The sequence below is a fragment of the Clarias gariepinus genome, chromosome 9 (genome assembly GCF_024256425.1).
Source record: "Clarias gariepinus isolate MV-2021 ecotype Netherlands chromosome 9, CGAR_prim_01v2, whole genome shotgun sequence".
NCBI lineage: Eukaryota > Metazoa > Chordata > Actinopteri > Siluriformes > Clariidae > Clarias > Clarias gariepinus.
The window spans coordinates 570,001-582,500 of NC_071108.1; the positions used below are offsets into that span (position 1 = coordinate 570,001).

The 12,500-nt window shown below is 42.9% G+C and overlaps 1 protein-coding gene across 2 annotated transcripts in view; it reads left to right on the top strand.

Annotated features, from left to right (window-relative positions):
• dennd2da (DENN/MADD domain containing 2Da) overlaps positions 1-12,500 on the top strand; it is a 30,303-nt gene that overhangs the window by 2,606 nt on the left and 15,197 nt on the right. The window contains exons 2-4 of one of the 2 annotated variants that reach the window (XM_053504188.1): positions 9,425-9,471; positions 9,712-9,792; positions 10,167-10,253. In XM_053504188.1, coding sequence (XP_053360163.1) covers positions 9,429-9,471; positions 9,712-9,792; positions 10,167-10,253 — 211 coding nt within the window. In that variant the 5' untranslated portion in view covers positions 9,425-9,428. Of the gene's footprint in view, positions 1-9,424; positions 9,472-9,711; positions 9,793-10,166; positions 10,254-11,450; positions 11,937-12,500 lie in introns of those variants that run through there. The other variant, XM_053504189.1, reaches the window with a different exon arrangement.

Genomic DNA, 12,500 nt, shown 5'->3' on the forward strand with positions numbered 1-12,500 from the left:
TATCGCCTGCGGGAAGAAGCTCCTCCTCAGCCTCTCTGTGTTGGTCTTCAGGGAGCGGAATCGCTTTCCAGACCGCAACAGAGTGAACAGTCCATTGTTGGGGTGGCTAAAATCCTTCACAATCTTCCTGGCCTTGGTCCAGCACCGCTTGCTGTAGATCGAGTGCAGGTCAGGGAGCTCGGTGCGGATGATGCGCTCAGCTGATCGCACCACCCTCTGTAGAGCTCGTCTGTCCTGCATGGTGCTGTTCCCGAACCAGGTTGAAATATTTCCCGTCAAGATGCTCTCTGTGGTGCAGGAGTAAAGGTTCCTGAGCACCTTAAAGGGCAGTTTAAAGTCTCTCAAGCGTCTGAGGTGGTAGAGACGCTTTCTGGCCTTTTTCACCACGGTGTTGATGTGGCAGGACTTTGACAGGTCCTGCGTGATGTAAACACAGAGGTATCGAAAGTTGTCCACTGGGCTCCTGTTGATGACGGGGGTCTGGTAGTTCCTCTCCTGCTTTGTGCTAAAGTCCACTATCAACTCCTTTGTCTTGCTGACGTTCAGGAGGAGAGTCTTCCTCTGGCACCAGTTCTCCAGATTTCCAACCTTCTCCAGGTAGGCTGTCTCATCGTTGTCAGAGATCAGGCCCACCACAACAGTGTCGTCAGCAAACTTAATGATGGTGGTGGAGTCCGTAGTGGCCACGCAGTCATAGGTGTACAATAAGTACAGCAGGGGGCTCAAAACACAGCCCTGTGGGGCTCCAGTGCTGAGAGTGAGGGAGGCTGAGACATGTCCGCCCATCCTTACTGCCTGTGGTCTGCCAGTTAGGAAGTTGGAGATCCACTGGCACATGGCTGAGCTGAGTCCCAGGTCCTCCAGCTTGGTGGTGATTGTGGAGGGAATTATGGTATTAAATGCAGAGCTGTAGTCGATGAAGAGCATTTTAACATAATTCCCCCTCCGAGTGTCCAGGTGAGTGAGCGATGTGTGAAGGAGATGAGAGATTGCATCGTCTGTGGAAGGGTTCTGGCGGTATGCAAACTGTAGTGGGTCCAGTGTATGAAGTCTCTGACCAGGCGTTCAAAGCACTTCATCACTACTGAGGTGAGGGCTACAGGGTGATAATCATTGAGGGAAGCAGGATGAGGTTTCTTCGGGACAGGAACAATGATGGACTCTTTGAAGCATGTGGGGATCACCGACTGAGATAAAGAGATGTTGAATATCTCAGTGAACACAGGTGCTAGCTGGTCTGCGCAGGCTCTGAGAATACGGCCTGAGATGCCGTCTGGTCCTGCTGCTTTCCTGGTGTTCACTCTCCTGAAGGCTCTCCTCACGTCATGCTCGGTAATGATTAACATGTTACCGGTGCTGGCAGTGTCTTTCTGTCTGCAGCCGTTAGTGCCGCTAGCATTAGCATTGCTAGCGTCTTTAGCTGCAGCCTCGAAGCGGGCATAAAATGTGTTCAGCTCGTCTGCCAGAGTCACGTCCGCGTTCGTCATACCGGTTGTTGGTGTTTTATAGTCCGTTATTGTCCTTAATCCCTGCCACAGGCTCCTAGAGTCACTCTGTTGGAGTTGTGACTCTAGTTTCCTCCCGTAGCGCTGCTTCGCCTCTTTCACCGCCTTCTGGACATTATACGACGCAGCCTTGTACGGTTCCATGTCCCCTGACACATGTCCCGTGTTGTAGGCCGCGGTGTGAGATCTCAGAGCGTCGCGGATGGTTTTATCCACCCACGGCTTCTGGTTGGGAAACGTTCTAATAGTCTTTTTCTCCACGGTATCACCGGCTAGTTTCCCAATGAATCCCACAAACACTTTCCACAACTGCTGTCCAGTCAGCAGTCCTCCCCATGCACTGACTGAACTAGAAATACTGTAGAGATACAGTATTTATACTGTGTGACTGGTAATTTACTCAAACTTCAAATAAAATATTCTAATATTCTGAGACACTATTTTTACACAAAAGAGGCTTGGTGTATTTGACTTGATGTGTAATGTATCTAGAATACATTTTCACTAGGATTTCATTTTCTAAAATAAAGTTTCACTTTTTTTCACAAAAAAAACGTTTCCATGTTTTTCCAATTATTTAGATGCACTGTAGGCGTACGCTTCAGTAACACACCACCTGTCCTTCAGGCATTTTAAGAGATCAGGGCACTCTGATGCAGTTCTAATGACTGGACACCAGGGGGCAGCATTAAAACCCTAAAGCCAGTGCAGTTTAGAGGGTTAGTGGCTCGACTCCGAGTTTCTCCAGGATCTGCAAACAACTCCTCAACTTAAACCTTAAACTTAGGAAGAACCCCATTTCCACCTGCTCTAAACCTCATCCATCACCTAAACCTGCCCCTGACCCACCTAAACCCCACCCATTTGCCCCTTAACCACATAAACCCCGCCCATCTGCCCCTGACCCACCTAAACCCCGCCCATCTGTATAAAAAATACGATTACTGCCCAGGGCACCTGTGATGACACGCCCACAATTCCATATATGGATTTGTAAGTCACTTACCTTCACTACTCTGTAATGTTAATGATCGTGACGGGGTGTGATACAGGTACACAACAGCCCCTCTAGTGGAGATTTTTCTGTGTGTGTACTGGAGGAGGGACTCGGTGTACAGTAGACAGACACACACACACACACCATTATCTCCTTATTGTATAGAGATTGTTTTCTCTGTGATGACGTAGTTTTAAGTAAAGGATAAATAGAATAGGAAGACTGTGTGTGTGTGTGTGTGTGTGTGTGTGTGTGTGTAAAATACAAGACTGACAGTAACCAGGCAAGCAGGAACATGTCTGTTGAGCAGCACACCCTGCTTTAACAGCACCTTATTAAGTAATAAAGCTCTTTGTGTGTGTGTGTGTGTGTGTGTGTGTGTGTGTTTTACAGAGAGTAAGAACAGGTATGTAAGAAGGTTAACAAAAGCAGTAAGTCTTTTTTTTCCTGCCAAAATGTTGACCTTGAGGTTTAATAGTGCTGCATGTTTTCTCTCCGCTCCACCACATCACCTGTGACTCCGCCCTCCCGATGTTTACATCACCGCGTCAGTGAGTGTTACGGCTAACACCGGGGTTTATGACCCGTGACATGTGTGTACTCAGCAAGACTGACCATCATCCCGCCACGCTGTTACTGAGGAGTTCCGTGAAGGCTTTCAGCGCCGCGGCGTTCTCTGTGCTGGAGTCCAAAAACATCAAAGTCATCCTCATGTAAACAAACACTCAGAGATGTGATTAACACACTGTCAGAAATAGCTGAATAACACTGATAATATCATTTATAATAATTACATCAGTCTCATTCCTGAATTAAACCGTGCATGGATTCTGCAGTCTGATTAGAGCGCATTAGCGTCCAGTCGCTAGGCTAATCTCTTCTGGTCTCCTGCAGGCACATCAGGCATGTGCAGTGGCGATTGGGGAAAATCTACTCATTTATGTGTCGAGATTCTTGCGAGTGCTGATTCATGTGTCGTCACACTGACTACAAAACCCAGTTTTAATACATTTAAGACATTTATAATAGAGACGCACCGGTCACTCGGCCAGTGGCTGGAACTGACTGGGGTTCAGTTTGAGCAGACGTGACCGTGTTGGACTGAACCAGAAAAATCTAGAAATAATAATTATGGCAGATAATTATAGTAAAAATGTAGAAGTTAAATGTTGAACTTTTCTATTTGTAGTCTTTAAATGCTGTGCCTGGTTTATAAGTGAGAAAACTAATGTTGTAAGGAACGGGCTAGTGGTTACTATTGATTTGGGATATTTATAAAATCGTTATACTGGGAAAATTGCTAAATGTAGATTTTAGGGGTGCAGGTGATCTCTGGTACACTGTATATCCAGGGGAGACAGGAAGTGTTTAGCCGTTAACACACATCAGCGTAATCCGTTACAGTATGTTACTTTATGTTCAGTTCCCGATAGGAGCAGAGGAGGTTTAGGGCGAGTGTGAACAGGTTGAGTGTGAAGGTGTGTGAAGAGCTCAGGTTTCTCCCTGATTACACACCAGCATCAGTAATGACACTCTAATACCACACACTAATAACAGTGTCGCACTGTAATATCAGCTCAGGCTCAGTGTGTTCAGCAGGCAGGAGACACACACACACACACACACACACACACACACACACCACGGTCCTCTTACTCAGATTCGTCCTTTCATAAATGTGCTTCACACATGCAGGACTTACTGATCCTCCAAACCATGTGCGCAGTGTGGTGTCCAGTCCATGTGTGTTAATGGTTCCTCGTGCTCCCAGACTCGCTCTCTCACACGGAACTATGGAGTTCCTTATAGGAAGACGAAACCCTCCATAGATGTGATCCTCTGGTGGTTCAGTACATTCAGGTGGTCAGCTGACTTCATTTTATTGCCCCATAACGTTACTGAGTCTAGACCTGAGTAACTGATCAACCCCAGATCATAACACTGTCTCCAGAGGCTTGTACAGTGGACACTATGCATGATGGGAGCATCGCTTCATGTCCTTCCCTTCTCACCCTGACACGCCCATCACTCTGGAATAGGGACTCAATCAGGACTCATCAGGTCACATGACTGTGTGTGTGTGTGTGTGTGTGTGTGTGTGTGTCTGTGTGTGTCTCTGAGTGTGTTCGTGTGTCTATGTGTGTGTGTGTGTGTGTGTGTGTGTCTATGTGTGTCTATGTGTGTGTGTGGCTCTGTGTGTGTGACCCTGCCTCTGGTGTTTGATGCTAGCTTGAACCATTAGAACAGCCATCACGACATGCTTCCGTTTGTTCTACTCTCATCTCTAGAACCGCGGTTCTGTCAAGTCTGGACTGAGTTGGTTCATATTTTAACAAAAGAGAGAAGAACCCTGTAACGATTCCCACAGCAGTGTGTTTCTCTGCTCGAGCAGGAAAACGTTCTGCAGGTCAGAGATCAGCTCCATAGGGAACACAGCCAGCTATATATAAACCACATAAACCCCGATCTCCACGTCCTGCACCAAACACACAGCAATAAATACACTGTTTAACCCTTTAGGGTCAGGGTCAAAGGTCATTCTTAAAGGGGTCGAATTCTTTAAGCAAATATTGTGCACGATAAATAGCGTCCTGTACGCGCGGTTCTCATCACCGCCATCTCCAGGGCCGAATACTGACGCTGGAGGAGGATGGAAGACCTTCAGTCCTGCGCTCTGATTGGTCAGAAGGTGTTGATTAGCAGCTCTGACAGTAACACCCAACCACACACACACACACACACACACTTTCTCTCTCTCTCTCTCTCTCTCTCTCTCTCGCACACACTCACACACAGTGCGGTCTCCATTTTTTTCCCTTCATGATTTTAATCTCTCACTGTTGCTAACGTCTTAAGCATGTGTCTGTGTTTTATTCTTCACACATGAGAGGGGGCGTCGCCTCACAGCTAATCAAACCCGTCAGCTCTTTCACAGCTCCTTCACACACCCAGAATAAAAAGACTTCATCTTTTTTGTGAGTAAATTGAGGCGGGACATTAAATACAACCATATCCCCCCCTCCCCGCCAGCTTGCCCCCCGCCAGCTTGAGTGACAGCTAATGCTACATAAAGTTTATAAAACCTACAGCTGGTCCTTGATCACAGTCCTGTCCAGCTGTGAGTCTGTAGACCTGATGAAGGTGAGGTGGTCTCTCTCGCTCTTCATCACCCCGCTTTGGGAGCGCACTTTGTGGCTCTTTGTCTGCTTCTGTAGAGCAAAAGGCATGTTGGTACAATCCAAAGCTGATGAACTTCATGTGTGTGTGTGTGTGTGTGTGTGTGTGTGTGTGTGAGTGTGTGGGTGCACGATAGAAGTGCACTGAAAAGATTTTGCTCTTTAGACAGAGTTTTCCTTTCATCTGTTGCGTACTGTACATTTATATGAACTGATTCACACTCGTCCACTGATTCAGACTCATATAAGTCGATTCAGATTCTTACAGACTCGTCCAGATCGCTGTAGAATGACTGACTGCTTTAGACTCAGATTCTTATAGACTGATTCAGACTCATGATGAATAGTTTGGACCGAATCTGTCCCTATCAGGTCTCACATCGACCGAGTCACACTCGTACAGACTGATTCAGATTCATTTACACATAGACTCCTATAAACTGATTCAGATTCTCAGACTGATTCAGAGTTATATAGTCAGAAATAGAAAGTAGTCTATTTTTATTCGGAAAGATTTATAAAATGATTCCAATGGTTAAAAATATTTGCGCCTTTATTTCGTGGTGTGAAGATGAGAATTTGGACAATAAACGATGTGCTCAAGTCTCCGGAGTTTTGTTTAACTTCCACAAGTATTATATATATGTGTACGTTTTTTGGCTGACTTTGTATATATGATGTGCTACACTTCTGCAAAACATTTCCTAGTTTTCTCGACCACGACAGCAGCGTCTCAGCACAAACTTGAACCCGACTAAGTGCTCCGGGTTCTATGGGCACAGTCTACATAAAATAAGACTTTTTTCCACCCTGCCATCACACACACACACACACACACACACACACGTAGATGTGGTTGTCTGGTTTTTGTGCAGGTCCATCGTTTGCCCTATAAAACCCTCAAAACTTCAAACCTCTCAGACTTCCTGTAACCGCTGCTCCATCTGTGTGAGAAAGTTCAGGGTTTCGATCCTCTGTCAGAAATGAGATGAAACGCGATTATCGGTTCAAATAATTTACAATCAGATTCTTAACAAGAACACACTGTGCTGGATGTAACTGGTAGTGATTCCTCTTTGTGGCTTTACTTTTGCTCTTTCAGCGAGTTCAGTATGGACATCAGGAAATGCACATACATACACACACACACACACACACACACACACACATACATACACACATACTGTATATATACACACACATTATAATATCAGGTGTCTGTTAGAGCTTTTAGGACAAGCTTCATAACAGTGACACAAACACCCAGTCTTACTAAAACACATCTAACACACAACTCACACACACACACAGTGTGCACACACACTGCAGCAACACAGGAAATGCACAAGGAGTGGAACTTCAGTGTCAGCAGCATCACAAAACAGTCGCAAAATTCTCCTTAAGTGTGACGTCTGTGAGATTGCAGGATTAACTCTACAGAGACATCACCACCTCAATCTGGTGATCTGAGTCTAAATCAGGGGTACAGGGGTCTGAATGAGATCTGAATGAGATCTGAATGAGATCTGAATGAGATGTCCAGTCAAAGAAGAAAATGATCCACAGCAATCTCTCCTTCTCTCGTCCAAACAAATAACGGCTGGTCCACCATTACTACTCCTCGGGGGGAGGGGGGCGAGTTCGCCATCGCATCTGCACACGTGAATGTGAAGTGCGCACACACCTTGCCACTTCGCGAGTGTTAAGTTCAGTTTTGGTGAATGGTGGAGAATAAACAGTTAAAAAGGATTTTGGGTGCTCTCGTTTTTTATTGTTTTTTTTTATATTACAGTGTTTAAGTGTTAAAGCGAACCAGCATGAATGCTCGGTCAAGTGGGGTAACGTTAATTGTAAAATGGCGGGCAAGTTGTTCGTGACATAGAATGTGGGCGGGCATTATGCAAATATGTTACGGAGTGACGTGGATCCGTAACAGAGTAAAAATAGATTTGCTAACGGCTCGTTTAGGCGAATGTGAGATTCTTTTTTTTATAAACAAAAACTCCATTTATGGTGCACTGTCAGCGTCACAGATAGTGCAGATAGTTAATGTTCACATACAGCTACATGACACACTGCATGAAAGAAAATATTTGAAAAAGCATAATAGTGGCACTTTAAGTATAAAGACTTCTTCAGACTCTCCGAGCTTGCCTCAGATGCATAGACTTCTCAAATGATCCTGACTGATTTAGACTCACATGAACTGATATGTATTTATAGACTGATTTAGAGTGTTTAGTGACACATAGGAGTCAATGAGAGTGTTCACATGGGCTTTGGTGACGTGCATTTTGTCCAGCTGCACGTTTATCTGGCGTCAAAAAAACATTGCATACAGCTTTTTCTTGGCGTTCAAATCCCAATGAACGCAAGAAAAAATGCTAGTGAATTTTCTTCATGTTCATTTTACGCTTTGGAGAACCGGATATATCCCATGATCCTACATGCTATACATACAAAAAAAATAAAGTGACAATCAGTCTCTCTTCGGGGCTAACACCAAATCGCATATTGGTTGATTGGCGTGCAATGTGGCATTGCACCAGCTGCAGCAGACAATCAAAAGTGGAAACTGACATCAGACAGTAATTAAAAAACTTGCGCAGAAATTTTCACATTACTTCATCAACCACAAAATATAAAAAACTTCCTTTAACCTGATGTTGTGCAGTCAGAGTGTAAATCCAGTAGCGGCAGCGATTTTTTCTCTCCCTACGTCGCCGTATTACAAGAATTTTAAAAACAAGAAGATTAATGTCTAATATAGCAAAATGGTCCAAAAATAAAAGGAGGCACCTCATATAAATCAACAAGGGCTTTCATATCCAGTTCCCAACACACTGCCCCTGCAGGCTGGCGTTAGACAGAGACAAACAAACGCCGGTGTAGAAGTCAATTGAGCACCGCCACAAAACACAACAGAAACATCTAGGACGTTCAGAACGCGTTTGTTTATCCAAACATTTAACGCCCGTGTGAACAAGGCCTAATGTAGTCTGTTTTTATCTGGAATGTTTTTTTTTAATTATTGGGGGAAAATGTTTAACGGTGAAGCAGTCTAAAGCATTCTGATTTGGATCAAGCTGCTGAAGTTCTTGAGTTTAGTTTGGATCTGGTGATCTGAGTCTAAATCAGTCTACTGGTGTCTGAATGAGTTTTTATGAGATTCTTCACTCCTGCCTACATATCTGTCTTTTTAAAATTAAGTAGATATCTAAGTTAATAATCATCCAGTGTCTAATATCTTTTCCGCATTCCTTAACCTCATGAAGTTTATGTACATACAGCTAATATCATGGAAACTGAATTAGTTAACTGGAATTACTAGCGCTTACTATATAGCAAGTAAATGAATAAATAAGCCCAGATTAGAGCCTTGTGGAACACCAACCTTTACCTTCCTATACCTGTTGATGTTGGCCTGTAGTGAGAGGTCATGGTCAGGTTTGTAACTGCTAGTTTAAAGGATTTAGGTACGGCTAAGTTAAGGAGGGAGTGGATTCTTGTTAGCAGAGGTTTAGCCGTTTATATTTGTTTAAGCAACAGGCTCAGTTCTATTTAATGTGCTCGAACTAAGAGTTGAAAGCAAAACAAATATTTACTTATAAGTTGAACTTGAGAAAAGGACAAAGAAATGCTTCTTGTGTTTCATGATGTTAGTGTACTGAGTACACTTATCAGACTTTATGTACAGAATGTAATACATTAAAATGTATTTTAATAACTGTGGTGATGTTTTTCAGTGTGATGTCCCGACAAAGCTGGGGGTTCTCCTCTTTGCGCCTGAAGAGTGAGTTCTTCAAGCAAACTTCTCACACACATTATTAAGGAAATTGAAAAATAATTATATATATATATATATATATATATATATATATATATATATATATATATATATATATATATATATAAAGTGCTTTATAAATAAAATGTATTATTATTATTATATTAGTTATTAATTGTATTTTTGTTTAAAGAAAAAGCCAAGGTAATGCCAATGAATTGCACATTTCTGATCTATTGTATGCAGGTAAACCTTCTTCAGAGGACACAAATGCGTTTCAGAGGAGAGGGAAACTTTTTTCCTCTCTCAGAGAGGATCGCAGGCGACGTAAGTGTCGTGTCACAGTGACTGCTGACGTGATACACCTTAAAATAATACACACCGTTTCACTGAATAAAATCACAAATCAGCAGGAATTATAATCAGGTTTTGAATATAGCTAGCTGACTAGCATTACACCAAGGGCTCAATATTATAATTAGCTAGTTATCTCGTTAGGAGGTAAAGTTGTGGGGACCACACCGCCACTGGGAGATAAGCTACAGGAGGTAAAAGAGAAGCTACATGCTTATATGGTGACAGGTTAACAGGAATACAGAGACACACAAAGCTAGTCAGGCTGATTAAGAGAAACAGGCGGACATGCTAATATCCATAGTTTATGTCCCTGTTGTTTACATTTTCTTTCTCTTTCTGATCAGAACTGTCCAGCGTTTCTGAAGACGGCCATGCTGCCGAAGAAAGAAAACAAAATGCCTCATCTGAGAAAGAATCAGAGAGCGCTAAAGGTAAAGCAGCATTACCCATAATGCACCTGGACAGTATTACACTGTGGGCCAAAATTGATAAATAATTACGATATTGAAAGTCTTGATGCTGATTTTGTGATCACATACAGTATAAATACAGTAGCCCTTAAAGCTTAATAAACATATACAGAGCTCATAACTGTGCAGTATATTACCAAACAAATAAACAAAAACACAAACAAACAAAAACCTAACACCTCTAAATTTTTGTGACATCATTCCCTTATTCTAGTTGTGGTTAAATTTACACATTATAAAAGTAATGATAACTAGCGCCTGCGATGGATTGGCACCCTGTCCAGGGTTTACCCCGCCTCGTGCCCCGAGATAGGCTCCAGGCCCCCCGCGACCCTGAATACAGGATAAAGGGGTATAGAAGATGAGCGAGTGAGGGAGTGATAACTTTCGCTCTACCTGACATATCTAAAAACCCAAATACAGTGTTTAAAGTCCTCATTAATACACCGGTAAGGCTTCCATATAAGCACACTAGCTAATGCATACAGTATACGATAAACTATCGCGTTGCTTGGTTTTGTTAAGTGATGCTTATGGCCACGCCCACTTGGAGGGAAAAAGCACATCATAACTTTTTTATTAGTAAAATAAATAAATAAATAGATCCGGCCCATAACTACTCGCATCATCAACATTTTGACTCGACTTATGGTGCAGGTTAAACTTTATAAAAATATCTAAATACTGCAAAAGTTTCACTAAATTCTGTCCACACAGTTTTGTGTGACTAAACCCTGGACGGACAGACATACAGACATACAGACAGACGGAGTCTGGTTTCTGGTCCTCCGGTGTATGAAACATAAAGATATCATTTAAAGAGTGTGAGTTCTGACCCAATGTACAGACAAAACCTTTATTTAACTTCTATAGAGAAATGGTTGAACCTGAGTTAGTCATAAACATCAGCTAGCATTAGTTAGCATTAGTTAGCATTCAGGAGCTCAGGCGCTGAGGCTAACACTCGCTAGCTGAGTGAAATCATGAGGGAGAACCGACTAGTTTCACATGAATTTGATCATTTTAACGAGGTTTCGTTGTTGGACTGGGACAGACTGAGCTCCGAGGTGTGAGATGTGGAAGGTTTAATTAGTGAATCAGTGTGTTTGTTGACTTTATTTATTCAGCGCAGACTCGGTTCCACGCTTCCAGAAGCTTCTGTGGCGGATAAATTAACTTTCAGTTTCGATACAAAACTAAAGAAAAGAAAATCCAACCAAAATTAAAAAAAGAAAAAACAAAACCTCAAACACATCCTGACTGAAGACCAACACCAGAGCCGCTCTCACTGTCTGTAACAACACTCGAGTGTTCGATTCAGAGTCGAATGCGGAGTCGGTTCACTGACTGACTGACTGACTCAGTGTGAGAGTGCGGGCGCGCGCGCCGCGGGGTTCGGAGCTGCTGAGTGTGAAGCGCGCGGAGCGGAGCGGCGCAGAACGGGTGGGATTTACAGGGGCTGTGATGGACCAGTGCGCGTGAGGACACGGCGAGGACACGGGACATTCTAAGGACTTAATCACGGTGGACACACACACACACAGAGAGAGAGAGAGAGAGAGAGAGAGAGGGACATGAACGGACACGCGTTTGCGAAACTCCGAGCTGTGAAGTGGCGGAGAGGAGACTCCAAACACCGGCACAGTGAGTGTGTGTGTGTGTGTTTGTGAGTGTGTGTGTGTAACAGCAGTGTTACACCGCAGCGCAGCTCACAGCCTTCAGATTAAACACTGATATCATTCTTAACTCTAATGAAAGTCTTTAATATCACAGAAATACACACATTAACATTCAATAATTAAGAGTCTAAATGTAACACTTTATTACCCAAAAACATTCTGTTAGTATTTATTAGTATTTATTACTGTATAAACCCTACTGTAAACACACTGTCTGCATTATTAGTATTGATTAGTATTTATTATACTATGCTGTAACCTCTACCCATGTACTCTTAGTATTCATTAGTATTCATTAGTATTCATTAGTATTCGTTAGTATTTATTAGTATTCAATAGTATTTATTATTCCACAGGCACCTGGTTAATGATTTATTATTAATCATGCACCTTATAAAATTCTAACTTCAGACATATTTATTAAACTTTAGGAAGATTTTTTCAATCAGTTTTAAATGTTTAAATGCTGCTTTAAACTATAAACTGGGACGTGCGCTGATTTTAATCCTTCAGTTTTTCTGCTGTAAAC